Raw genomic sequence first — 27,342 nt, forward strand, 5'->3', positions numbered from 1 at the left:
TAGGAATATCCTTAGATTCAAAAAAGATGCGATCGATACTTGATCGTCCTGGCTACATTTGTCCAAAAACTGGAGTTCTTTGTTGAGGAGGCCATGGAAGCGATCCACTAACACAGCTCCTACAAAATTTGGATCGCAGAGGACAACTTACTCTCAAGATTTTGCGCGACTCATGTACTCCCCAGTGCGCGTATCGATGATAATCTCCTCCCCTTCATCCACGAACAGCGGGACGTTAACCACAGCTCCAGTGTCCAGTGTTGCCGGTTTCGTTCCACCTGAAGATGAACAAAAACTTTCACGAAACCGAGACAAGATCCCTTGAATTCATCTATATACCTGACTCTCTGTTTCCTTTAACTCCTGGATCCGTTTGGACGACTTTGTATTTCATAGCGATTGGCAAGTCTACCTCGAGAATCTGCCTCGTGAGATCGAGTTAAAACATATTGAAACAAGGGAGAACACAAACAGAACAGACATACCCGATTTTTCCACGACACAACTGTGCAGTCCATTCCTTCACGCAGCCAGTTTGCTTTGTCTCCAATTTCTTTGGCATTCAAGCGAGATTCCTCAAAAGAAACCTACAAGAAAAAAAATTCGCGAAAGGCGCAAGATGAATTCTCGATTAGCTCTTACCATGTCCATGAAAACGTACTGATCGCCATCTCTGTAAGTGAACTGCTTTACGTTCTTCTGGACTGTGGCGTCTTCTAGCTAGAGAGAAAATGAGAAGCTCGTCAATGTTTGTTCCTTGAGAATGTAGGAAAAAACTTACAACTTCTCCTGCCCGAAACGTCCGCTCCACAGTGTTGCCAGTGATGCAATTCTTTAGCTTGGTTCGCACAAAGGCAGAGCCTTTGCCAGGCTTGACATGCAAAAACTCTACAAACAATGCGGTCATTCTCCCTGGAAAATATCTATCAAACAAGAAAAACTCACCGATGACGCGCCAGGGCGCATTGTCAATCTCAATCTCCGTTCCAGTCTTAAAATCATTGCTGGAAACCGCGACAATGCCTGGAAAAACAGCGAGATTTCTCCTTTTCCTCTTCTCAGATTTCTACGCAATATGCGCGAATCGATTACTCACTGAGACGGAATCGCTGCTGCGTCCTCTGGCGATGCGGCTGACAATGCGGCCGAAACGAAGGAATGAAGCTCCGGGGAACCAAAACCCTAGCGGAGCACACGACGCTATCCATTGCTTCTCCTCGTTCCAGAACCCAACGGCTGGGATCGCTCCTCCTCCCGGGAGCATCAACGGCCCTCGTTCATCGTTCAAACCAGAGAGCTCGCGAGCATCACATACGAAGAAGAGATGGTGGGCGCCAATTCGATGGCACGATCTGCCGCGCAATTGGCCCCAATCACATCGTGATGCAATCGACACGCGCTGAGGAACATCCCCCACGCCACATTGTCGGCGCTGTAGGGCATCACATCGATGAGCGCTTGGGCGTCGCCCAGCGATCCACTCCTGCCGAGCACATCGATCAGGCATCCAAAGTGCTCGCGCGTGGGCTGGATCGAGTAGTCGCACACCATGAGCTCGAAGCACCAGCGCGCCTCGTCCAGCAGCCCCGCGTGAGCGCACGCGAGCAAGACGATCGTGAATGTGGTGTCGTCGGGGAGGAATCCACACTGCTGCATCGAGTGGAGGATCGCGATGGAGTCCCTGCACCTTCCCGCGTGGGAATTCGCGGCGATCAGGACCGTCCACGACACCACGTTCTTCTGGGGCATAATCGCGAAGAAATCCAACGCTTCCTCTTGATACCCCTTGAGGGCATTTGCGGTGATAATGGTGTTCCAGGCTACTATGTCCCAACATGGCATCTTGCTAAACACGATTAACGCCCTGCTTAAATACGCTGCTTGTGCAAATGCCCCTATAATAGCATCCCATACCCTAACGTCTCTCTTAGTCGCTTTGTCAAACAAGGTCTTTGCGTTAGTTAAATGCCCACACTTGGTATTTGTAGTTATAGCGACAGTCCAAGCCATTGGATCTTCGTTTGGTACGGAATTAAATAATAGGTTGACCTCTTCTACATGACCGTACCTTCCAAGCACACTGATCATAGCACAAGTCGCTACCACCGTTACTTCGGGAGATCTTTCAAAGCACTGCCTTGTTTTCGCGAGATCCCCACAAATGGCATGCGAGACGATCAAAGATGTCCAGGAGAGAGCGTCCCTCTGAGGCAGATCCTCGAAAATCCTCGCGACATCCTGCGATCGCCCGCTCTGCGCGTGCCCCTGGATCGTCGCCCTCCAGGCCACGATGCTCCTCTCGGGCATCCTGGCGAAGAAATCCCCGGCAGCCGCTAATCGCCCGTGATGCGCGAGCGTCGACACCATGAGCGACCACACCACGAGATCCCGCTGCCGCATTCGATCGAACAAAGCCATCGCCGGATCCAGCTCCCCATTGCGCGCATACGCGTGGATCATGCTAGTCGAGAGCTCCAGATCCTCGCCCGGAATGGTGCTGTAGATCGCCAGGGCTCTGTCCAGCTCCCCAGCCTCTCCATAGTCCGAGATCAAGCCCAGAATCGACGCGCCCGGCCACGCCGGGATCCGCTCCATCGCGAGCTCCGGATCGACGCGAGCCAGCGCCGTCCAGCTGATGAGATTGCGCTCGGGCATCCGATCGAAGCAGCGCTTGGCATCGCCCACGCAGCCATTGAGGGCAAATGCGTGCGTGATAGAATTCCAAGATACCTGGTTCCTCCCTGGCATCTTCGTAAAGAGCATCAAGGAATCGTGGACGAGCCCACACGAGGAATATGCGGATATCATCGTCGTCCACGACACCACGTCCCTCTCGCCCATGTCGTCGAAGAGAATCTTTGCGCGCTCCAGATACCCATTCTTGGCATATGCTTGAAGCATGGAGTTCCAGGACACGATATCCCACTCGGGCATTATGCTGAGGATATTCTCCGCTATATCGTGTTGCGAGGTATCGGAGTAAGCGAGCATTAGGGTGTTCCAAATCACTAGGTTTCTCTCTGGCATTCTATGGAAGATCTCTAGAGCGTACTCTAAATGCCGGTTCTGGGCAACTGCTGTGAACATCAAACTCCAAGAAAACAAGTTTGGGTCTTTGATGCTGGCGAAAGCATCTCTTGCATTTTCAACACTACCACACCTGCCGTACATTTTGATCAGATAATTTGCGAGAAACCGGTCGTTTCTGTGTGGGGATTGCAAGATTTGTAGATGCGCTAGCTTTGCAGCCCGCAAATCTCTGTTAATGGAGCAAGAATTTACTAGCGAAACAAAGGACTTTAGCGTTCCATCAACGTTGGCAGCTAATCTCATGCTATTGTCAAAAATGTGGAGACCATGGTGGACAATTTTGGCTCTCGATGTTTGACTAGATGGTTTTCCATTGGCTGGAACGACTCACTGCGCCACGCCACCTACCACAGGAGGTCGCGGTCTCGAATCTCGTCGCTTAAAAGCTCGTTTAGGTTAATATCTCTTCTTCTTCTCGGCTTAAACCTTCTTCTCTTTCTTCTTGTGGCTGCATTGGCGCTTTGCTCGCCCGCCAAGAGCGCCGCGCCTCTTCTCCTCGTCCCTTCGCTTCTCTCTCTCGATTTTCTAGGGAATGGCTCGGCAGGAAGATCTGGAAGGCGTTCTTCTCGGGATTGGAAACCCTCTGCTCGACATCTCAGCTGTCGTGGATCCCAGCTTTCTTGAGAAGTTTGTGCTCGCGTTCTCTTCATCTTTTCTAGATTTGCCGCTGGATAACGTGTGATATCGTTCTCCAGGTATGATGTGAAGCTAAACAACGCCATCCTGGCCGAGGAGAAGCATTTGCCAATGTAAGCATTGCGAGATTTCGATGCGCGTGATTCCAGATCTGGAAATTCCGGCTCTAGTGTTCTTATGTTCCTGTCTTTTCCGTGTTTTTCCAGGTACCGAGAGCTCGCTAACAAGTACAAGGTTGACTACATTGCAGGAGGTATTTCTTTCGCTATATAGCTTGTCGATCCATACCGAGGAAAAATCTTTCAAACTTTTCTCAGGTGCCACTCAGAATGCTATTCGGGTCGCCCAGGTAATTCAAGTTCGCATCTTTGGTTTCTTCGCGCTGCTGAAATGTGTAGCCTGTGTGTAGTGGATGCTGCAAGTCCCCGGTGCTACCACATTCATCGGCTGCATTGGAAAGGACGAATTCGGAAAAGAGATGAAGAAGAGCTCGACTGCTGGCGGGGTGAATGTAAGTTTTCCTCCGCAGTGTGGATCTTGATATATTAATCGGAGTTGGATCCTTTTGCAGGTTCGATACTACGAAGATGAATCCACACCCACCGGTACCTGTGCTGTTCTCGTTGTGGGAGGAGAAAGGTATACTTCTAAAAGATTTGTTCCTCTGTAGATAATTCTCTTGTCGCTTCAGGTCTTTGGTTGCCAACCTGTCTGCTGCAAACTGCTATAAAGTTCACCATTTGGAGCAGCCTGAAAACTGGGCATTTGGTAAATCCATTTCGTGTAGTTGGATTCCTTTTGTCTCATGGAAAGCTTGCATGCAGTTGAAAAGGCGAAATTCTTTTATATAGCCGGGTTCTTCTTGACAGTCTCTGCGAAATCTGTGATGCTTATCGCCAAGCACGCAGCTGAGAAAGGAAAGGTGAATTGTGCGCATGCATTTTCCCTCAGCTCTGATGAGTTTTTCTCGCATCTTCACTGCGTGCAGTATTTCATGATGAACCTGGCGGCCCCATTCATATGCGAGTTCTTTACCAGCCAGCTGATGGAGGCATTTCCGTGAGTGCACATCCTTGAGACGTGTCCAATGCACTTTTTTTTTTTTTTGCTTCATGTGTTCGCGATGCCCACAGGTACATCGACTTTGTTTTTGGGAACGAGACCGAGGCCAGGGCTTTTTCAAAGAGTCAAAACTGGGAGGTTTAAAAGACTTGTTCTTAAACTTGTCTTCCAACTCTAACCGAGTCTCTCATTCCTCTCTGGACAGACTGACGACGTCGAGACCATCGCTCTAAAGATCTCGGCACTTCCAAAGGCGTCGGGGACTCACAAGCGAGTCACAGTCATCACGCAGGGGGCCGACCCGACGGTCGTCGCGGAGGACGGCAAGGTAAGAGACCAAAAGCTTCTGTGTTTTCATATCTCAACTCCGTCGGTCCCCAGGTGACAAGATTTCCAGTGAAGCTCCTTCCAAAGGAGAAGCTCGTCGACACAAATGGGGCCGGTGAGTGAGCGAGCATTTCAATATCGCTAGCTTGTCCATCGTTGTCGCTGCCAGTTCTATCCTTTTGGACCCTCTTAACAAAGCATCCTTCTTTTCTTTCCAGGTGATGCGTTTGTTGGTGGATTCTTGTCACATCTGGTGCAAGGCAAGAGTATCCCGCGGTGCTGCGAGGCCGGAAACTACGCCGCCAACGTCATCATCCAGCGCTCGGGTTGCACCTATCCGCCAAAGCCCGACTTCACATCCGAGCTCTAAAGATCTTAGGTGCGCCTTGTTTTCTCGAGCAAACCAAATCTTTTTGCTCCCTACAAAGTTTTGTCAATCGAGCAAGCAAGAAAATCTCGCCGCGCAGAGATCTCGGGCGAGAATAAAATCAAGGAGACTTAACACAGAGCGCGCGTCCTTTTGGGTGTCGCGTTTTCAAAAAGTCAAATACCACTACCGCCCCCACTTTCCTCGCCCACTTTCGTTAGTGCTAGTGTGAGTCAAAGTCATCCTTCCACGATCCATCCACACCAAAGAATTTTCCCCTTTCATGATTCACGGCGAGGTTCTAAGATCATTCATCGCTACCGATCGATCAAAGACGTGGTGTTTAGAAATTTCTTTTTTTTTCTCATTCTTTTCTGGCACCTCTGTACAGTTTAGACACATTTGGTTAGAAGTTAAGCACCCCCCGTGGCGAACAAGAGCATAAGTTATAGGGGGGAAGGCGATCAGGCGATCAGGCGAGGCGAGCGAGAAGCAAGGGGACAGAAGAGCCAGCGGCAGCAGCGTTTCTCCCATACGAGAATTACTAGGAATGGGACAGTGACGACCAGAACAAGGAAAGGAGGACGGAGGAGAAAAAAAAACGAGGAAAAAAGAGGACGGGGGAGGGTTGTAGATATCTTACAAGTTTTTATGCCTGGCAAAAGTTTGGTCGCGCAAATCTTCGTCTCTCGTCGAAGGTAGCAGCCTAGCAGCAGGGAGCAGCGGCAGCACAGCGCAGCTCACATTCGCGGCCGTTTTGCAGCTTGCACAAATCCTGTGATCACCTGCAGCTCGTCCAGTTGCTGCCACGCCACCACCACACAAGGGGGATAAGTTTGCTTGTTTAAACGCAAAGCTATCGTCTTTACGAGGGGAATGAAATGAAATGGGGTCACGGGACGAGGAGCGACTTACTTGTCCCACGAAGTGCCTTGACACTGCTTGCAGTAGCTGTTCTTTCGAGGAATTCGGGCCTACATCAAACTGAGAAGACGGTGTTTTAGACACGGATCTCTCTCTCTCTCTCTCTCTCTCTCTCTCTCTCTCGCTCTCTCGATAAACATGCATCTCTCTTTCTTTCGTTTCTCTCCCATGAAGTCAAAAGTAGATAGATGGGCTTACGAGCTTGAAGTGTCGCCGATATCTCCTTAGCGCTGCCGTATCGAGTTTACCAAGGTCCACAACCTAAGAAAGGAGGAAGAAACGTTTTGGTTTCAGAAAGTAAAACCTGCTAGAGGAAACTGAGCTGCTATATGTAAAGAATTCCATGCTTGCTTACCGGCACACATTGCGACTGGGACGTCTTGAGGCCGAATTCGCACCGTCTCTCCGAGCTGCGCTTGGATTCATCGGCCATGCGCGTGATCTCGTGCGCCGCGGGCTTTTGGGGCCGGACTCTGGGCTTGAATGTTCTTGGGAAATCATCTGGGCAGCGCGGGAAGTCAGCCATCAAGAGAGAAAAGCGCGAGTTTGATTTCAAGGAAGCCATACCGGGTGTTGTTTCATTCGAGAATGGGTTGTCGATATCGTCGTCTTCTTCCTGTCCAGTGGGCGCTTCGATCACGCTCAGCGCATTGCGCTGGAGTTTTACTTCGGCCCCGTTCGTGAGGACCTGCCAAGAGCAATTCGATTAGATTCCGCCATGGGGCATCGAGATCAATAAAACAAAACAATAGCAACAAGAAGAAGAAAAAATGCTTGCTGGAGCTCGGAATCCATCGCGCGCGATCGCGAGCTCTGTTTCCAAGAAGAAGAAGCAAGATGGAATTTGAAAAGCCGCCGTGATCAATCAAACCGGAGAGGAATGCAAAGCAAGGAAAGCATTGATTTTTTTTGCTTACCAGCCAATGCCAGCCGCCAAGTCCCACGGCCTTCTTCACGATGCCGTGTAGCCCGACGAGCACGGATTTCGTGCGGTTGTTTCCAGTCACAATGACCTTGGTGTGCCGGGGAAGAACCGAGAGCTCCTCCTCCTCCCCGCTCTCGTCCCCGCTGTGAGGAGCAAAGCAGCCGGGAGGAAACAAGCCCGGTGGGCCGCTGTCCGCCTCCAGCATTAGCGCCTGCGAGCACACAGCCAAGGAGTGAATTCCCATCGATTAGCGCAGCTTCTTGCAAAGATTTCTCAATCCGCGCATTGCGGGATTGGCGGCTTGGCGGCGGGGATCGGAATTGGAGACCAAGATCGTGAGGGGAGGAGAGATCGAGCGCAATGCAGGGAAGATTACGGAGATTTGGGGCTTTCCCCGCAGATCTTGAGCTGGAGAGAGCGCAAATTCCGAGAAAGACGGGAATCCACAGCTTACCGACGAATTCCAATCCGCGGTCCAATGCGCCGATCAATGGATCGCTGCGTTCGCCTGGATCGATCGATCGCTTTAACCTCCTCGTCACGGCGCCATAGCTCCAAACACGCAGAAAGCACAGCGCGCATATAGGTACCACAAAGAAAGAAAGAAAACACAACACACACACACACACACACACACCGTAGGCGTGGGTTTCTACACCCACGCTAAAGCTTCCACCCAAGCCCTCGTGAATATTCACCGAATATTAGAAGGTATAGCCCGGGCAAAACGCGGCCATGCAACCGGCCTATAGAGATACATACGCTCTCGGGCTTTTGCTTGCCAAACGAAAAGAACTTCTAGGCCAGGCGCCCGCGCATTGTGTTTCGCTTTAAGAAGCTTAAGGCCGGGCGGACCAGCCGGTCTATACGTTACTTTTCGGCAGACGCTACCCCGCGGTGAGAAATGCACAGTTAAGGCTTGCTGGTTGCGTGCCATGCAGCCGGCTTACAAGGGAAATTCGGCGTGGACCAGTTCGAGTAAAATTCGTGGGAAGGTTAAAACTAGGCGGGTGGTTGAGATGGCATTGCGGCGGATTTAATCGGCCATTTGGGGTCCGGGAGCCCCGTTGGGGGGGTGGGAGGAATTTCTTCTTACCTCGTGGTTTCCCGCCATTTTCCAGTTTGCTACTTTTACCTGGATTAAAGTACTAAAGTCTCCTTCTAGTACTTGATCCGGTAAAATGTTTTGGGCGCCTATAGTAGCAAAGCGTTAAAAACTTTAAACCCTCGACGCACACGCTCGCTTCGTTAATGCAATGGGAGATTCTTAACAACAAAGAAAATTAGAGGGAGAGTGGAGGCCAGCTGTAAATTCTACGTGGCATGTTTTTACTGCTCGGTGTAATGGCCAACGTGGAGTGAAAGGAATATGCGCTTTGCGGCGGGAAAAGAAAGCCCACCGGCCGTTTTGAATATGCCGGCAAGTTCCCGGCGGCCATAATCTCGGCGTGACAGTGGGGGATCGAAAAAGGCCGTACGCGCATCAGAATATATGAATCTTATAATATTTTTTCTTGAGTGTGGACCATGGCCAACGCCGTACCGCCGCATGGCCCAAATTCATATCATCCCAAATGGATGATCGAATTGACAAGCTACCTACCTCGTGGACGAGACACTTCTCTCTTTCGCGCAGTGTCCACTTAGAAAGATTCGAGCATAATAGAGAGAAAAAATTTAGCTTACAAAGCTTTAGAGAACAAGAGCTTGCTTGGCTCGTAAATTCTCCTCTTGTGGATGATCCAAATCCTATAAGTACTGTTAGCTCGATCGCGTTCTAAAAAGAGAAAACTTGTGTTAGAGCAAAGAAGAGTTTTTTCGAGAGCTTACCTTTAAGGAGTCATTGGTGTGGGAGCTTCGGTCACACGAGCTAGAGCCGCTGGAACTGGCGCTGGAGCTGGAGAATTCGCCACTGTGGAGCTCGTAACAGCGGTAACCGTGGCGGTGGCAGTGACAGTGGCAGCAACTGGAGCTCCAGAGCTCGCGGAGAATCGAGGCAGCCGAGCTACGACTGTGGCAGAAGTTGGAGGCGTCCAAGCAGCAGTGGCGATGGCTGTCGAGCTCGGGGGAGCTTGATTAGGAGCGGGAGGAGCTAATGGACTTCGAGCATTCATCGCTGCGGCCGTAGCAGCAGTGGAGGTCGTCACAAGTTGCCAATTTGTGTTGCTGGTGCTCTGCTCGTTTGGTTCGTGCGCTGTGTCCGCGGACGAGGCCAGGGGGGCCGAGGGTGCATCCGGGAGCAAGGACGAGCACTTCTCCTCGGCTTTGGCATCGGTTTCCATCGCAGTCGGCTGCCAAAAAATGGTTTTTGTTGTTGTTTTCGGTGGTTTTTCAGCCATAGAATCTAGAGAGAGGTATATAAACCTGGTCATCTTGAGGTTCTTGCTGAACCTTGGGTAGATCCCCGTCGATATCACTTCCTTCGTCCTTCACACAGATATAATAGTCCCGTCAGGAGCAAGGAAATAAGAAAATTCATTGTCCTCGTACCATAAGTTCTTCTTTTTCCTTTTTGATGCGGTCATCTCTTGCCGAGGGTGATTGTCGCCTGTAAAAGACGCAGCCGGACACTTGATATTAGCTCAACGCAAGAGAAGATAAAGAAAGAGAGCACGAAACCTGGATATGGCAGCGTCATTAGGACTTTGGTGACGACTCCTGCGAGGCTCGTCTTCCTCAGACTCCGAGTCTGAGTAAGCCCGACCTTTCTCACGCGTATCGAGGTCTTCCTCCTCCTACAGTTATAAACAACTTCTCAGCTTTTCACCATGTAGAAGCCACAGAGAGGGAGACCTCTTCTGGAAGATCAGTATCAGGTGGTCTCTCCTGGAATGGTACGCTTGGTACATGCTGTAAATTCGATAAGTTCTCCAGGAGTCGATTCCTGTACACTCAGTGAATACAAAGACATCGTACTCAAGGACAGAGAAGTAAAAAATGAAATCAGACCTTATGGACTCCAGGTACTGAGCCGAGTTTTGATTCTCCATGTTGCTCGGAGTAACGTGGAGCGTGTAATCCGGGCCAAAGTACTCGTAATACTCGTTGTATGGCATTTTATCCTCAAGCTCCACACCTACAGCAACAGCAGTCTGCAAGGCAAGGTGTTGTTCTAATCAAGAAACCAAAGTAAAAGAGAGCTTGTTTCTCAAGTCGTACAAACCTCGTAACACCAGCACCGAGCAACGTTGCGGATTGTGTAGCCTCCGCCTCCGAGCAACAGCAACGGAACGTTAAAAGACCGCATGAACTTAACACACTGAGCGTGGCCTTTGATCGACAGGTTGAAGCATCCAAGCCGGTCCCCGGACAGCGAGTCGGCTCCACACTGCAACACGACAGCCCCCGGCTGGAAAACCTCCATCACTTTGGTGATGATCGGCTTGAACAAAGAATGGTAGCTCTCATCGTCGATGCCATCGTTGAGCGGGACGTTGAGAGAATAGTATTTCCCTTTGGCGTGTCCCATGTCCCTCACGTCCCCGGTTCCGGGGAAGTAGTCCCCGAACTTGTGGAAGGAGACGGTCATGACACGGTCTGTGGTGTAAAAGGCCTCCTCGACACCATCTCCGTGGTGTATATCAATGTCAATGTACAAAACTCGCTGGAAAGAGAAACAAGAAAGAGCCATGAGAACTTTGTGGCTATGCAACAAAGTGAAAACAAGCGCAAGTACGACAGAAACTTTGTAGCAACACTGAAGGATGAGAACTCAAGAGAAGCTTGTAGCAGCTTTAGGAGTATTGCAACAGCGAGAGAACTACTGCCGAAAGAGAACAAAGAAAAACACAAACAAGCATAGGAAAGAACTTTGTAACTATAGAACTCTCTGGAATGATAAGAAAAGGGAAATTTTTGCGAGCTCTCGACAGAGAAAACCACGAAAAACTTACAGCGTGGTATTTGAGAAGCTCCAGGATGGCAAGAACAATGTCGTTGACGTAGCAAAACCCCGAGGCCTCGCACTTCTTCGCGTGATGCAATCCACCAGACCAATTCACCGCAATGTCCGAGTGACCATGGTTGAGCTTGACAGCCCCACCGACGGATCCACCGGCATAAGTCTGGCAAAACGAGTACAAGCCATCGAAAACCGGGCAGTCCTCGCCCACATTGAATCGTTTGAGCGCGCGCAAGTGCTCGTGCTGCGTCTCGGGAGTGATGACCCGGAGGAAGGCGACGTAGTCGTCGGCGTGGAAGCGGCAGAGGTCCCGATCCTTGGCGGGGAGAGGCTTGAGAACCTCGAGCTTGTTGTGAATGCCATAGTGGACGAGGAGGGAATGGGTCATCCGGATCCTGTGCGGCTTCATTGGGTGGCCCTGGCCGTAGTAGTAGTTCCCTACCTCGGGGTCGTAGAAGTAGGCGACGCGCTTGCTCCGCCCCTCCGGCCCCGAGGCGAGCGAGTTGCCGCTTCCATCCATCGCCAGAGATCTCTCCTCCTCCTCCTCTAAGTCCCTAAGTTAAAAGAGAAACCCTAAAATGCAGGGGCTAAAAGAGATATGCGAAAAGAATTATATTTGATTCTGCTTGGTTTAATTATTGTAAAGTTCTATATAGATAAATGGATATTACTCCACGTGGTTCGAAATAATATTGCGATTCTTGCCGCTCCTGTACATAGGCTATGTATATTTCTGTATTCCTATGTCATTGTTAAATTCAACCAAAATAAACTATTGCGGAGCTTCTCATATAGTTTTAGCAACCAAGGCATGGGCTATGCTTCTCCTCTAATACTATTTGCTTTGATCGTCACTGCAAGTGCCATACTAGTTGAAAGGCCCCATGTAAGTTTCATGTTGGCAGTGGGAAAATTTCTTAATTCTGTGTTGATAGTGCAACGAGGACGTCAAGGACTACTCAAAGACTTGCGACGATGTTGTGATCAAGGATGGTTCCTGGCTGAATGGAAATTGCATCAAGAAGGACAAATCTACCCATGGCACTGACTTGAACCTCAATGATTTGGTGCAGTTTGCTACAGACCACAACTTGCACCGAAAAGAGTTTGGTAATTTCCTGGGATCCTGCAGTGGTGTAACCTTAGAGGACAAGCACATATTAGTAACACAGTGTGGGGGTGATATCAAGAAGATTGATCTCAACGAATTTATAGGCAATATGGATGGAACACTGACTGCATGCTTATGAAATATATTTCGGATTATTATTACAAATTAGTAAATATATTGGTGTCAGAGTGATCATCCTTATTCCTAAAATCTGATTAGTAAAACATCATGTTTGTTAAAATTAAAATAAATTGAGTCAGAGATGATTTTATTCATTTACAAACCCTTTGCATAAAGAATCGATTTAAAGTATTCGCCGAATATTTTCCTAGGTTAGGGCTGGTGGCGATGGACGCAAGTGATAAGAACTGCGGCTGGGAATGCGGTAAGGCGAATGCGGCGGATGCTGAGAGACCAGACGGCTCCAATCCATTGTCGGACAGTGCTTGCTCCGGATCCGATGCTTCACCACGCCCAGCGGCGGATTCAGGGTTTGTGGCAATCTCCTTGTCTAGCCCGTCATTGGATGCTGCTGCTTCGTCGTCAAACAGCGAGAAATTCTCTTCGGAGGAAGTCGCCACGCTTGCTCGGTGTCTATGTGCTCCTCTCGTCTCGATTCGCGTTGGAAGAATTGTCAGCCATGGCTACTTTCTTCGTCCAACAAATTCAAGGTATAGCGTAAGATCTTTGTGATTTCCAAAGGCTGGGTGGTTTACTCTTTCTCTTTTCTTTTGCCGCAGGGGTCACCTCGATCTGACGATGCTGCCCAGCTCCGACTTCCGTCTCTCATTCCTGGGCGATGATGGGACGATCGAAAGACTGGCTCTAGTTTCTTCGTCACCAATCCAAGGCTCTTTTCCAGTTGAGCTGCAAGAAATCGCTACGGACTCTTCCGGCAGATCCTTCGTCCTCAAACTCGCCTCAAACAGATCGGTGTTCTTCTGGCAATCGGAAAAGTCCAAAGCTCGTGGAGATGAGTTAGTCCTCAAGGTCAGTCACATTTTTCTTCATCCCTTTTTGTCTGTTCTAGAGAAGAGCTAAAGAAAAACGTTCGTGCCTTTGTTGTGCTACAGATGAAAGATATCTTGCAACAAAGGCCAACCTTGTGTCAGCAGACAGGCATCCACGAGTCGCGTCTCAAGTCGATCGCCAGCGGCTTGCAAACTTTGCCACCGTCTTCTTCGTACTCGTTTTCTTCCGGCCCAGAAGCTCTGCTGCCAGGTTCTTTGCCACTTCCAAGTTTGAGCAATCCATTTGTTTGTTCGAGTGAAGGAGACGATGCTCCAAGCGCAGTGTGCTCGCAAGCGCTTGCGGCAGCAGCAATAGGCATGTCCTTTGGCCTCGCCTCGTCGACTTCCACCACTGTTCCTGGCTCCAGCTCCATCGCCGCGACGCTCTTCTCACTCAACCAGAGCCAGCGGCTGCTGAGAAGCTCGGGAGAGCTCGACAAGAAGGCTTTCGCGCAGAGAATCCTTGGATCACTCCCACAGACCTTCGTTCCATTCCCGCTCCTAGTAAGTGGCTCCGTAAGTGTTCCTAGCGTTCCTCTCTCGGCAGTCGTGGCTCCTTACTACTGCCCATGTCCGCTTGGAGCCGCCTCGGCTTTGCAGTACTCGACTTTCACTTCTCACCTTCCATCGCTGGTTTCGTCCTCGGCAGCCGCTTCTTTCGTGTCAGTCGGGCCGCCACCTCCGCTCCTTCCTCCTCTGGGTTTCTCGCTTCCTCTGGTTTCCCCGGCCTCGGGCGTTTCTCTGGCCAGCGGACCTCTCATGGGTGTGGTTTTGCCGTGTCCGCTGAAGCCCGAGTCGCCTAGCACCGGTGTGTTTCAAGGTGGTCTTGCCGATATACTTGGAGTTTATAGCTCGAGCTTTCTTCCAACGAGTTTGGATCTTGGCAGGAACTTTTCATCGTCTGGATTGACGAACTTGTATTGTCAGCCAGCTCTCGAGAACAACAGCAGCAGCAGCAGCAGCGGTGGGATGATTTGGAGCAGCAATCTCTCACACGTAAGTTTCGATCGCTCTGAAAAGTTTAGTTTCTCGGGATCTTAAGCGATATATGTGTCTTTGTGTTTTTGCTTTTCTACTTCTACAGGCTCAAGCTAGCTCGAGCGATGACCTTAGCTCTTTAGAATCACCATCGCCAGATAGCTCGCAAATTTCCAGTGAATTATCAGCTCAACCTTCGCTCAAGGACACCTCAGAAAAGAGATCCCACTCAAAATAAGCCACGTACTACCTAGTGAGAGAAGATTATTCCCTCGCCAATATGTAATACATTCTAAGAAGATGCCTTTTCCGTCAATGGCCGCTCGCCAGCGCAGCCCAGTGCATGAGAGACACGTCACAAAGGAAATGCACGTGTCGTCACTAGGATGGTCGATACGTGGCGCGTGGTTCTAGCCTGGGCGATGTGTATATAAGCGCTATGGATAGAAAACGTGACGCATTCTAGCTCTTTTGGTTGTGATCAGATCAGCGAAGAGATTTCTAGTCGAGATCGTTTGATTCGAAAGGTGTTTGAAGATGCAGGGTGTTAGGAATGCCACCGCCGCAGTGCAGGAGAAGACCGGCAACGCGATGGCCAAGGCCGGGGAGAAGATGGATTCGGCTAAGGCCTCGGGCACCGAGAAGGTGAGATTTCCCCCCTTTCTTTAATCCGGGATGTTTGCTCGATCTCAAAATGCTTCACGTTGGTGTCTCATGAACTGAATTGAGTAGTATCTTTTATACTTGTTATTAGATGGTCCGAGCGATTGTCGTGTCATTGTCTCATATCGATCGATTGAGCTTCGTGCTGATCAATTCATTGGTGTGGTCTTCGTTCAGGCTGAAAAGGTGACCGCGCACAACAAGGCCGAGAAGCACGAGGCCAAGGAGAGGAAGCACATGAAGGAGGCGGAGGCGGCGGGACACCTCCACGAGAAGCAGGCGGAGAACATCGCCAAGGCGGAGGAGAAGAAGCACGGGATTGGGCACCACGATACGGGGCTCGGCCACACCACCGGCACACACAATCCTCTGTCGACCGGCACCGGTCATACTGGCACGGGGACTCATACTGGCACACACACCGGTACACACAACCCCCTGTCGGGCGCCACCGGTCATACTGGCACGGGGACTCACACCGGCACACACAACCCCCTGTCGGCCGCCACCGGCCATACTGGCACGGGCACCCACACCGGCACCGGCCATACTGGCACGGGAGCTCACGTCCCCGGCACCCACACCGGTACTCACACCGGGCTTTGAATTGAAAGTTGGAGGGACCTTCCTTACCTGTGTGAATTACATTGCTGAAAATGTTATCTTTAAAACCTTTGTTGGAATAATTATCTGTATCACGTGGGTTTAGTAATGTTTCCAATTGAGTTAGCTGGGCGACCCGGGTCAGCTGGTCACCGTCGGTCAAAAGATTCGGGAAAGACGGCCGTGGTTCATGAGTTGGCAAGACTCTCGATAAACCAAGTGGATGCCGATCTGGAGAAGGCGCCTTGCAGCGAGTATGTCTATTATTTGGACGGGATCGACGGGACTGACTTATCATTCTCCGGTGGAACGATAGAAGTTGGGTAATCATTGCAAACACCTATGAACTTCTCTGAATGGCTACATAGGTGTTTTTCCAACCGTCTTCATTGACGAGGCCAACGTTCTTGATCATACTGGGAGCTTAGTGAGGTTGACAAGCTGATGAAGAAGCTGGTCAATATCTCCAAGGATGAGTGCAAGGCGAATGTTGTGCTGCTCTCGTCAGCTTGCGGTGGATTCACCTGCCGGCGCGTAAGAAATATCCCAAGGATGAGGCGTTGGCTTTTGTATCCGAGAGGAATGCTAGGGTGGAAGCTTTGTGGGATGCGATGTTTGACTAGTCAAGCGGCAGGGCTTCGTTGCTGCAGGATTTGTGCCAATGAGTGAAGCAGGCTAGTGTAAATGGAGTGCAGGAAGCTGGAAAAAAGAAGCAAGCGTCCGTGCCATTAGCACACTCAATTCGATCTTTCGCTCGGGATGCTGACGAAAAGTAGACACTAGAGAATTTCCAGGACACAGATGACACTATGATTGAGCACGGCCTTTTTCAGTATAGATCCGAATGTGAGGGGAAAGAGATCGACTTTAAATACACAAACTACCCGATTGTTTTGCAGGCACCACAGTTTGAGTTCCTTGATTGTTAGTTGTGTTCAATGGTCTTTTGTCATCTAGGATTTATAAATCCTCTCATTCTTCAAAAAGTCTTTCTAGAGACCTAACATTGAAGAAGATGAAAAAGTCAGTTCTAGCTGCAAATTAGAAGAAGTAAGAACTTTATAACTTACTTACATGAACATGGGCTGATGCATTGGTGATCACAGAGAGAATGAGTTGCTTTTGGAATTATGCATGGACAAAAGATTGCTTGGCCAAATTAGGAAAAAAAATGTCACCAAGCATCCGAAAAACAATGTACCTAGTTAAATCCCACCACTGGCTATTATAGAGAGAAGGCGCAAGCAGTTGTTGCAAAAAATAAGGCTAGTAGGACTCCTATATTGCATTGCTAAAGCACCATGCACTAACACACTATGCAAGCAAGCAACATTTGGAAAATGGCGCTAGAAAATGGATGATGCTTAAATGACTAGTAACTGCAAACATAACACTATTATGAGCTGATATTTTGATTATCGACTGATTCCTCTTGCAAAGACTAGTAACTTGCAAAAATAACACTATTATGAGTTGATATTTTGATTATCGACTCATTCCCCTTGCAAGTGATACTTGTGGCCTTGTCATTCTTGCACTTCTTGCTCTTCCATGCCATCAATGTGGGTGTCCTCAATTCCGTGACGAGATTATCCTCCACTATTGATGCATTCCTTAGATTATTGCTTGCCATCTCTTGCACTATTGAGTAGAAAGTAGAAAAGTAAAGAACAAAGCAGAAAAATGAGAAGAGAAGAAGAAATATTACTCTTTATAGTGATTTCCTGATTGCATCATATAAATACACTGATAGGTACACATTTTGCCAATGGGTAAATCTCATAACAGCCTCCCAACAGCAAAAATCTCATGGCAGAAAAATGTCTTCCAATAGGAAATATTTGTTTTATACTACCTGATAAGAACATTTGGTTAATCTGAAAATTTTGCTTAATCTTTCCTGATAAAAAAGATTTAGAAACTTCAAATATTTCTGAGAAGATACTAATTTAGGTTTTCTAGGGTTCAGTCCATTTGTAAATCAAACTACTATTGGGTAGAGATTCGGGTACTATTTTTATAGAGATTCTTATTGGAAGTACCAAGGAGGAATGGAGCCCTAAACACAGGATGAAGTATGCCATTTTTTCTTTTATAGGAGATGGATTTAATTTCTTTTTCTTTTCTTTCAAAGAAGGCAATTAGCACAATAATTATTATATACTAATCTCAAGGAGATCAATTGGAAGGAAAGAATTTTTTTTTTTATATTAAAGAGTTTGTTTTTCAGTTTTAGTTTTCTTTTGTGGCAGGAAACCAAGCAAGCATCTAGTGTTATTGTTGATAATAAAAATATATATCAACTGGTTATATAAACAAGGATTAAAAATTGGGGGAACAAGGATGTAAATGCTCTTTGAATTTTAGATTTGCAAAAGAGAGGAAGACTTTCATAAGCAATTGATGATTTTATGTAAATCATTTGTCATTTTTAACTAATTTAGAAGAATCTTTTAGATGAGAGCAATGCAAATTCTTTTTGCTTAAGTAGCTGTATAGGCAAGAGGCATGTTTTATATTTGATGAAATAAAGCATAAAGATTCCTATATTCTTAGGTTTTTTTTTCTCAAGTCATATGCTTAAAATGGCCTTGTTTACAAATATTTTAAAGCTATATAGGATAGAGAGAGTGACTTGCTGGTTGCTAATCTTATAGGAGTTTAAGTTTAAAATAAAAATAAAGTAAAAAGATATTATATATATAGTTCTTAATTTTGGACTTCTAGAAGTCATCCAACCTAGTAACTCCAGCTCAAAACCCAAGCATGCTTAACCCCACTTAAAATCTTTAACTGATTGGAAAAAAAAGTGCACTCTTATTTATAAAATTTTTCCCTTTACCCATTGAATCATTTATCAAATTGTTATCTTTAGTTTCTTACACTATTATGATGACAAGAGGTCAGTATTACTAGTCCCTTTTATTAATCTCTACCTAAGTTAGTTGAGAAACTAATCACATATATATTTAACCATAAGAGTATAAGGACAGAATTTTAAAATACTATTAGTTAAGCATACTTAACATGATTAGAAAAAGTCATTGAAAAGCCAAGCAAATCAAGGGGAGGAATCTCCTGTTGAAGATGCTATAGAATATTTAAAAATTATTTAGACACATTTGTTATTTTGTATATCAATAACATTCTAGTCTTTAGTGAAAAGTTAGAGGATCATTTGAAACATTTTGAGTTAGTGTTTTAAAAATTGCAAGAAAATAAACTATATAATAATGAGATTAAGTGTACTTTTGGTCAATTGCGTGAGATGTAAACAATAAAAGAGAATGATTTAAGAGATGATCCATAAAGGTTCAAATATAAAAGGAAAGGGCCCATGAATAAAAATACACCCCTTTGTGAGACATAAAATCCCTAGGCCCTAAAGAGGAGCTAAAAGGGTGCTATGTAGTGGTTGAAGTGGGAGCCAAATAAGTGTAACACATTTGGACTAAAATTTCCAATTTGAAAAGTCGAGAGCAGAAGTGGAACTCCCAACAAAGTGCTCGAAGAATAAGCACGAAGCAAACAATAAATGAATCTCTAAAAAAGGGACACAAGAAGGACCCAAGATAGAGTCTAAAAAGAAGTCTAAGATAGAGTCCAAAATGGACCTGAAATGGAATTCAAAATGGAATCCAAGATGGAGTTTTGTAAACAGCTAATTTTTCCATTCTACTTTAGCCACTTAACCATATCTCCAACCACTTAAAGGAGTCTTATTTACAACCTCTATAAGTCCAATTCAGGACTTAGGGTTTGTTAACCCTAAGAATGGCATCCATGCCACACAACTTTTGCACTTGGTCCAAGTGCTTCACGTGCCCGATCCCATGACTGGCACCTTAAGGTACCACTAACATATTAGCCCATTACGCTAAGGCCATGCCTATTCACCTTGATCACACTGGTGATTCAACACCACCTACATCATAGTCCCATCTCTCAAAGATTAGGCCATCCATCCATGAATGACCATACTAGATCCACTCCTTGGTATCTTTAGGATGTTCGTAGACATGGGGAATAGCCTTCCCTAATATCTCTTTTCCGGTCCCTACCAAGTCCCTTTCTATCTATGGCCGTATTAGCCAACATTGCCACTAGATCAAGGTCCATAGGCTTGACCACTAAGTCCCCTTGTTCTCTAGGATTTCTTTGTTATGTGACTGCATCCTTGGTCACTACACTAATAACTGCTCTTCTTCCTTTTCACCATCCAGGACTTTGAGACAACATTTCAGAACATGAGCCTCATGGGTACTCTCCCCACCTTTTGCCTTTGGGTGCTCTAGCCATGGGCTTAGAGCAAAGTTTCGTTAAGCCACACCAGATATCCAAGTAGGTAGTGCTACCCACACTTGGACTGAAAGCATCGACCATTCAATCTCCCAAGGGAACTAGAGTTACCTCTTAAACACTTCACTAAACTACCCCATTTGTTAATTCATATTCACTCTAGCTTTGGACTTCCCAGTGGTTATCTCATCACCTAGCACCTAGGCATAGCCTTCCTGGGCCAAACTAGCCTTTTTTGGCCAAACTGACTCCATTGGGATCCAACCCCTACACTCTTCCTACTATACTTTTGGAACCCTCTGCACCAAGGTTATGGTGAATGAAATGGGGACACGTAGTCTTAGTTGCTATGGGTCTTTGGTTAGAAGGGCTAGCTTGGGTGCACCATCAAGTGTGGGGGATGCCCCTGAGGTCATGGTCAATAAGTTAAATGTCTGGAAGATTTAGTACTTATTTGCAAATCTGTTAAGGTGCCAAGGTTAGATCACTAAGTGATCTTATGGTTAAAACAAGGACAAGGTCTTTATGAGGTTAAAGAATAAAATTCTTAGTTCAAAGTGTTGATTTGAACTATTAATAATAGTGTGGCTTTGTCAAAGTACCAAGTGGGAAAGAACTGCAACAATGCAGTGGTATTGCGAGTATAAGAAAGAGATTTATAGGTGGGTCATTAAGTTGAGCCGTAATAAAACCCATAATAGAAAATGCTAAAGAGACCTATTAAGTATGAACACCCTCTAGACTTGGCAAAGCAAAACTTTTGCCATGGAACTATCGCGAATGTGACTTCGGGTATCGAAAGATACTTATCGGTCAGTCCTTACGAACACTCTTTCCTTACTACCATGACGGCAGGAGGTTGGTACAGTTGGAACCCTTTAGTAGCCCCTCTTGTACTAGTGGAGTTAACTGGGCATTTCGAGTGTACTTAGACCGGACGAGCATAAGGACGGAATTTCTACGTGCTATTAGCTAAGCATACTTAGCCTGGTAAGGAGTTCCCGTCTCGTTTTGTGTTGCACTTGCTAGTGACAAGAACCCTCACATATTGAGACTAGTCCTTTAATATCGCTGAATGATAGTTTACCATGTTTGCCAAACACCCTCGCTATCATGCCTTTTGTGTTGATCTTATTTCAGTCCCAAATGCTATTTATGGAAAGTGTTTAGATTAGCTCATTTGGCATATCTACAGAATGTAGAGATTAGCCCGAACACAATGGTGTTCGTCCCGTGTCCAAATGCGCAATTTAGCGCCATTCCATATTTAGTAAGTTTCAAGCTTATCCCAGAGACTAACTCCTGGTACTAAGGGAGGCTTGGGGTGAAAGCTGAAAGCGTGTGTTCCTCAAGGGGGAAGGGGGGGGGGGGGCGCTATGGGGGGTTCCAAATGTATAGTAGGGATAGTGGTTGGAATGCATGTCCAACCACATGAGACATTAGTTGGGCTTCGGCTGGGTTGTGTCGCTCCTTGTTTTGCGTCTGGCTTGGGTCTAAGCCCAAACTCCATGCTGCTCTAGTTGGTGGGGTACCCTCCTCCTTGCGTTAGGCCACCGGTATGCCAAAATTGTTCCAGACTCCGTTTAACACTATTTTGTGTGCAGGTGCTGGATACAGGGAGTTGGTGCTCGTGGGATTGTACCCGACCCTTGTTCGTAGCGCAATGGGCTTGGAGTTTGGCACCAAATTCAGGTGCGCTACATTTGGTATCAGAGGAATTGTCTCAGTGATTCCTATCCAACTTTTGTCGGATTTTCTGACTCAAGTTGTATACACAGAGACTTTTTTAGTAGATCCAAAGCGACCTGTGTAGGATTAGTTGGATTGCATCATTCGGTAAGAACGTTGTAAGCATGTTCAGTTACTGATAGAGACATGCATGCAACTAGCGGGATGGTGAAAAGGAACCGTGCTGATGATGTTGAAACCTCTAGACGGGCAAATCGAGAGAAGGAAACTCTTGCTAGAGATGCTGCGGAAGAGGCTAAGGCTGAGTTAAAAGAGGAAGAGCCAGATGTTGTAGCGTTATAGCATACGGCTCAGGAAGTTGAGATCAAGAATTTGCGAAGGGAGATTCGCAAATTGAAGAAGGAGAACAAGAAGAGGAAGAAAGAAGTTGAAGTAGCTAAATTAGCTAAGCCTAAGCAACTAGACTTCTCTTCAAGTTTTGAGGACGATGAAGTTCTACAGTCACCCCTGGTTGCACGAGTTTCAAAATTCAAGCCCCCGAAACCACCCAATTTCAGAGGCATGCGGGACTATCAGGTTTTGGAGGACTGGGTCTACAATATGGAAAATTATTTCATAGTGGCAGATGTAGATGATCGTACGAAAGTTGTGTATGCGCAATCCTTTCTCATCGATCATGCCAAAACTTGGTGGTGCCAAGTGTGTGTTGAAAAAGGGCAGACTAGAAGTTGGACCAAGATGCGGTCTCGCATCCATAAGGAATACTTGCTGGATGATCTTGGTCTGAAACTTCACACAGAGCTGTGGTGGTTAAAGCAGCGAGGGGATCTCATGCATTACATTAATGCGTTTGCTCAGAAGCGCATTATGATTGCAAATATGAGTGATGAAGATGCACGGAGTTATTTTCTTGAGGGCTTAAGTTCACTTTCTCGCAATGAGATTTTGAAGTTTAAGTCGAAGGCGTACCTGGAGTGTAAGGAGGCAGTGCAGCAAGTTGCCTTTAGTCACTCGCTTATAGAACAATATCAGCAACCATATGCTAGTAACTTGGATAAGAATAGGAATTTTGGGAATAAACAAGGTGATCGAAAACAGAGGGTGGAAGGCAAGTTCCACCCTAGAGGCTCACAAGAAACAGTTAACAAAGGTGGTGGTGGTTGGAGACCACCAGCAACTTCTTCTGGTCTTAGGCCCTCTGTTCCTCCTCCTGGTGGGTACAAGTAGCAGCAACCTGTGAAACCTACCCCTAGTGGAATAGGTAGTGTGGGTCATTGCTTCCATTGTGGAGAGTTAGGACATAGGTCCTCAGAATGTCCCAACAAGCATAAGACAATGTCTCGGGTTAATGTCATGAGGGAAGACGGTGGTGGCAAAGCTGAAGGGGTTGACGAGTTGGTCAATGTAGACTATCAGGAAGAGGAGGTGAGTTACTTTCGTTACTTTCCTCAAGCTTTTCTTGTAGTCAATGCAAATATTGATCCGTTGATGTATCTGGTAGACTTTGTCCGCGGACACCAAATCCAAGTGATGGTTGACACGGGAGCTACGCACAACATGGTATCCGAAGACTTAGTTAAGTTGTTAGGATTGAATATTGAGCAAATGTCACCTATGCACTTCCAGTTTGCAGAAGGTGGGCAAGTAGCCAGAAAATTTTGTGAGTGATGTTCCAATAAAAATATCGAAGTGGAAAGAAAGAGTGGACTTGGTAGTGTTGAAAATACTAGATTTTCAGATGGTGTTTAGCATGGACTTTTTCAACAAATATATAAAAGGGATTTTTGGTGCTGGACAAAGTTGTATCATGTTGAAGTCCGAAGGACGTCCCAATGTGTCCTTCCAGTTGCAAAAGCGTTCCTCAAAGGATTGGGATGCAAAATTCCTGACTGCGAGGGCCACTCAAAAAGCAACTAAGAAGGGATGTTGGACCTTTTGGGTTCAAGTGATGGAAGTTAAGAGTGTTGGTGACTTAGTTCAAATGGTGATGGGGTTGATCCTATACCAAAGAAGATATTGGAGTTGTTGGCGAGGAATCAGGATATCTTCCCAAAGGATTTGCCACTAGGGCTACCTCCTAGGTGTGATGTTAATCATTGGATTGAGGTTATTCTGGGTTCTAAACCACCTACAAAAGCTCCATATCGGTTGAACATCAAAGAGATGGCTGAACTCAAGAAGCAACTCATGGAGCTTCTTGACAAAGGTCATATCCGACCAAACAAGTCACTTTATAGAGCGTCGATCTTTTTTGTTATGAAAAAGGATGGAACTATAAGGATGTGTATTGACTATCAAGCACTTAACAAAATCACGGTCAAGAACAGTTATCCTTTGCCTCTCATTGATGACTTGTTTGACCAACTCTTAAAAGCTAAGTATTTCATGCAACTTGATTTGTGGTTCGGGTATCATCAGATATGGGTGGCGGATCAGGATGTGGAGAAGATAGCCTTTAAGACTCAATACGGATCTTATGAGTTCTTTGTCATGCCGTTCAGGTTATGCAATGCTCTGGCAACATTCAGCACTATGATGGATAGAATATTCAGAGATTATTTGGACACATTTGTTGTCCTATACATCGACGATGTTCTAGTCTTCAGTAAAACATTGGAGGATCATTTGAAACACTTGTTTTAAAAATTGCACGAACACAAATTGTATGCTAAGGAAAGTAAATATGCTTTTGAACAATTGTGCGTAAAATTTCTGGGACATATAGTTGGTGGTGGCGTAATTGAGGTTGATCCAAAGAAGGTGGAAGCAGTGAAGTTCTGGGATGTCCCGACCACTGTGTCAGATGTTCATTCCTTTCTTGGTTTAGCGGGATACTATCACAAGTTTGTCCGCAATTTTGCAAGAATTGCTCTTTCGTTGACTGAGTTGACAAAGAGTAATATACCATTTCATTGGACACCAGCTTGTCAGCGTGCTTTTGTATGGTTGAAAGAGATCTTGACTACGGTTCCTGTTTTCAGGATCCCAGATCTTGAAAAACCCTTCGAAGTGCATTGTGATGCATCTAGTTATGCTATTGGTGCCGTGTTGCAGTAAGATTGTGACAAAGTGGTGGGTGTTACACTAAGGCGACATGGTTGTCCCGTTGCGTTCTATTCCAAGAAATTGGATGAAACTTAACGAAGATGGCCAACGCATGAGAAAGAGATGTTTGCTATAGTGTCGGTCCTGGAACACTAGAGACACTACTTGGGTGGACACACCAAGGTTTATACAGATAGAAACACACTGAGCTACTCTGCTATGCAACTTAAGTTTATGCTGAAGCAAACTCGTTGGCAAGAGAAACTTGCTAGATATGATATTGAAATCATATATAAACCTAGTAAAGATAATATTGTTCCCGATGCATTGAGTCATCATGCTCAGTTCCGGGCAATATCAGCAATCAGTTCGGACTGGTTGGAGGACGTTCAGGCTTCATATGGAAGTGATCCATTGGCAAAGGCAATCTTACACCGTGCAGAGTTGTCAAAGCAAAACTCTAGTAGCGAAGCAAAACTCTGGTAGCGAAGCAGCAAAAGTTGCTAACCGCACTAATGCAAAGCTTCACTTCTCAGTTCGGGATGGGCTTATATTCTATAAGCAAAAAAGATTGTATCTTCCCTCTAAGGATCTACAATAGTTGTTTCTGCGGGAACATCATGATGTTCTAGCAGCGGGACATGGTGGACAACAAAAGACTCTGGCTTTGTTGAAAAAGGGATTTTTCTGGTTTGGTATAGAAGGTGATGTAGCTGATTATCCGTTCCTGCCTTATATGCCAGCAATATAAGCGTAGAACTAAGAAGCAAGCTGGAAAGTTGCAGTGCATTCCAGCACCGGCATGGCCATTTCAAAGTGTGACACTTGATTTCGTCACTTGTTTGCCAAAGTCAAAGGGTTATGATACTTTAATAGGGTTATGATACTTTAATGATGGTTGTGGATCGGTTGTCAAAGATTGCACACTTCATTCCAACTATGGGAACAGTAAATGCGAAACGAGCAGCAAAGCTCTTTTTCCATGAAGTAGTGCGGGTTCATGGTCTTCCTGAAGAGATGATCTCAAATAGAGATTCAAGGTTTACGGGAAACTTTTGGGGCACACTATTCTAGCTATTTGGTACCAAGTTGAAGTTTAGTACAGCTTATCATCCTCAAACTGATGGGCAGACTGAACGCGTGAATGCTCAAGTTGAGGATTATCTGTGGTACTATGTCGCAGCAGACCAATGCGACTGGGTTGAGCATTTGGATACAGCAGAAATCTGTTATAACAACACATTTCACAGCGCTATAGGCTGTTTTCCATGGGAGATGCTACAAGGGAATGCTTGTGGAGTTCCTACACAGATTATTGTACCTAAACCAATGTCCGAAGTGTTGGTCCCGGCCATTGAAACTTATGCAGAGCAGCTATGTCACGGTTGGTCTAGAGCAATTGAGGCAATGGGCAAAGCTCAGGATAGGTATCGACGTGATAAGGATTTGCATTGTCAGGATGTCTCCTATCAAGTGGGAGATTAGGTGTTGTTATTTTCCCGGAACTTGAACATTAAGGGATCTTTGTCTCAAAAGCTGCTACCAAGATATGTTGGACCCTATCAAGTGTTGAAACAAATTGATGATGTATCCTATTAGTTGGATCTTCTTGCAAAGATGTCCCATATTCATAATATATTTCATGCCAATCTCTTGGCTCCTTACACTATGGATGTTGCTCGACACGGGATGATTCGTTTGCCACCAGATGTTGTGGATGGTGAACTAGAATATGAAGTTGAAGCTATCTTGGATGCTCAGTCTTGAAGACATGCTCGTGCGAAAGAATATCTAGTTAAGTGGAAAGGTTATCCATCTTGTGAATCAACTTGGGAACCTCTTAGGAATCTTACACATGCTCATGAGCTTGTCACGGAGTATGAGAATCGTAATAAAGATTAGCTTTTGTAAACCTTGTAATAACTCTTGCAAAATAATAAAGTAATATATTTCTATCAATCAAAGTGTTGTTTCTCTCGTTCGTTAGTCCTTGGGTCAGTTTTGGCAGGCTGACTTCAGCACTTCGGTGCATGGGTTCAATCCATAACCATGGGGATAACTATTATAAACTGATCACAAGTCCTTACCTCTCTCTCGATGCCTAACTTTTGAAAAGGGGCGTGGTTGTGTAAACAACTTAATCTATTAGTTTATAATAGTTGTCTAAATCTTCCCGATGGGGTTGATTTCTTGCTTAGGGGCAGTTGGGCCTCTGGCCTTCTCCCTATGTCCCTACGGGCAGGGATGTATCACTCCTTTGTAAGCCAAGTGGTATGCGGAGCAGCAAGGGTGGCTAATTCTGTTAGTCATTTCCTTGTCGGTGACGGCCAGAAGGTGTCTGAGTCTTAACGTCCTTGGACGTAAAGGAGAAGTTGTTCCATAACTCATTTAAGTTAGTGTGTTTCCTATATAGTGTGCTTTCCGTTAACTTTCGGAGTTGTTTCCTTGACGGTTTGATAGACTCAGGTATACATCGACGAAGATGTCGATCTTCCCCAAGGGGAGGAGAGTTGCAAATGTGACTTCGGGTATCGAAAAATACTTGTCGGTTAGTCCTTACGGACACTCTTTCCTTACTGCCATGACGGCAGGAGGTCAGTATAGTTCGAACCGTTTAGTAGCCCCTCTTGTGCTAGTGGAGTTAACTGGGCATTTCGAGTGTACTTAGATCGGACGAGCATAAGGACAGAATTCCCACGTGCTATAGCTAAG

The 27,342-nt window shown here is 46.3% G+C and overlaps 7 protein-coding genes across 7 annotated transcripts; 3 read left to right on the plus strand and 4 right to left on the minus strand.

The window, feature by feature from the left end:
* LOC9647806 (elongation factor P) lies at window positions 1-1,268 on the minus strand. Its single transcript, XM_002981562.2, has 7 exons — window positions 1,097-1,268; window positions 946-1,023; window positions 782-888; window positions 643-720; window positions 486-587; window positions 340-421; window positions 1-278 (listed from the first exon to the last, which is right to left on the minus strand). The coding sequence occupies exons 1-7, from the start codon at window positions 1,206-1,208 to the stop codon at window positions 154-156; spliced, it is 684 nt and encodes a 227-aa protein (XP_002981608.1). The 5' UTR covers window positions 1,209-1,268; the 3' UTR covers window positions 1-153.
* Window positions 1,269-1,284: 16 nt separating this feature from the next.
* Window positions 1,285-3,333, minus strand: LOC112350395 (pentatricopeptide repeat-containing protein At4g02750-like). The gene has a single exon (XM_024686527.1). The coding sequence runs from the start codon at window positions 3,331-3,333 to the stop codon at window positions 1,285-1,287; it is 2,049 nt and encodes a 682-aa protein (XP_024542295.1).
* Window positions 3,334-3,493: 160 nt separating this feature from the next.
* Window positions 3,494-5,663, plus strand: LOC9648108 (adenosine kinase 2). Its single transcript, XM_002981469.2, has 13 exons — window positions 3,494-3,717; window positions 3,786-3,839; window positions 3,933-3,979; window positions 4,044-4,075; window positions 4,136-4,237; window positions 4,298-4,365; window positions 4,418-4,494; window positions 4,551-4,648; window positions 4,715-4,785; window positions 4,860-4,926; window positions 4,994-5,116; window positions 5,170-5,230; window positions 5,334-5,663. Exons 1-13 carry the CDS (start codon window positions 3,623-3,625, stop codon window positions 5,483-5,485), a joined length of 1,047 nt encoding a protein of 348 aa, XP_002981515.1. The 5' UTR covers window positions 3,494-3,622; the 3' UTR covers window positions 5,486-5,663.
* A 161-nt stretch (window positions 5,664-5,824) lies between these two features.
* Window positions 5,825-8,011, minus strand: LOC9647807. The gene is made up of 7 exons (XM_024686507.1): window positions 7,786-8,011; window positions 7,324-7,542; window positions 6,974-7,094; window positions 6,762-6,907; window positions 6,605-6,667; window positions 6,398-6,466; window positions 5,825-6,285 (listed from the first exon to the last, which is right to left on the minus strand). Exons 2-7 carry the CDS (start codon window positions 7,534-7,536, stop codon window positions 6,223-6,225), a joined length of 675 nt encoding a protein of 224 aa, XP_024542275.1. The 5' UTR covers window positions 7,537-7,542; window positions 7,786-8,011; the 3' UTR covers window positions 5,825-6,222.
* Window positions 8,012-8,810: 799 nt separating this feature from the next.
* On the minus strand, window positions 8,811-11,795 carry LOC9648109 (histone deacetylase 19). The gene is made up of 9 exons (XM_002981565.2): window positions 11,225-11,795; window positions 10,495-10,935; window positions 10,281-10,423; window positions 10,125-10,215; window positions 9,951-10,066; window positions 9,822-9,879; window positions 9,696-9,758; window positions 9,162-9,622; window positions 8,811-9,108 (listed from the first exon to the last, which is right to left on the minus strand). Exons 1-8 carry the CDS (start codon window positions 11,750-11,752, stop codon window positions 9,164-9,166), a joined length of 1,899 nt encoding a protein of 632 aa, XP_002981611.2. The 5' UTR covers window positions 11,753-11,795; the 3' UTR covers window positions 8,811-9,108; window positions 9,162-9,163.
* An 890-nt stretch (window positions 11,796-12,685) lies between these two features.
* On the plus strand, window positions 12,686-14,647 carry LOC9647808 (chitinase-like protein PB1E7.04c). Its single transcript, XM_024686548.1, has 4 exons — window positions 12,686-13,014; window positions 13,084-13,333; window positions 13,417-14,349; window positions 14,438-14,647. Exons 1-4 carry the CDS (start codon window positions 12,692-12,694, stop codon window positions 14,567-14,569), a joined length of 1,638 nt encoding a protein of 545 aa, XP_024542316.1. The 5' UTR covers window positions 12,686-12,691; the 3' UTR covers window positions 14,570-14,647.
* Window positions 14,648-14,782: 135 nt separating this feature from the next.
* On the plus strand, window positions 14,783-15,710 carry LOC112350401 (11 kDa late embryogenesis abundant protein-like). The gene is made up of 2 exons (XM_024686549.1): window positions 14,783-14,976; window positions 15,172-15,710. Exons 1-2 carry the CDS (start codon window positions 14,869-14,871, stop codon window positions 15,598-15,600), a joined length of 537 nt encoding a protein of 178 aa, XP_024542317.1. The 5' UTR covers window positions 14,783-14,868; the 3' UTR covers window positions 15,601-15,710.
* The last annotated feature ends 11,632 nt before the right edge of the window (window positions 15,711-27,342 follow it).

Source organism: Selaginella moellendorffii, unplaced genomic scaffold (assembly GCF_000143415.4).
Source record: "Selaginella moellendorffii unplaced genomic scaffold, v1.0 SELMOscaffold_49, whole genome shotgun sequence".
Taxonomy (NCBI): Eukaryota; Viridiplantae; Streptophyta; class Lycopodiopsida; order Selaginellales; family Selaginellaceae; genus Selaginella; species Selaginella moellendorffii.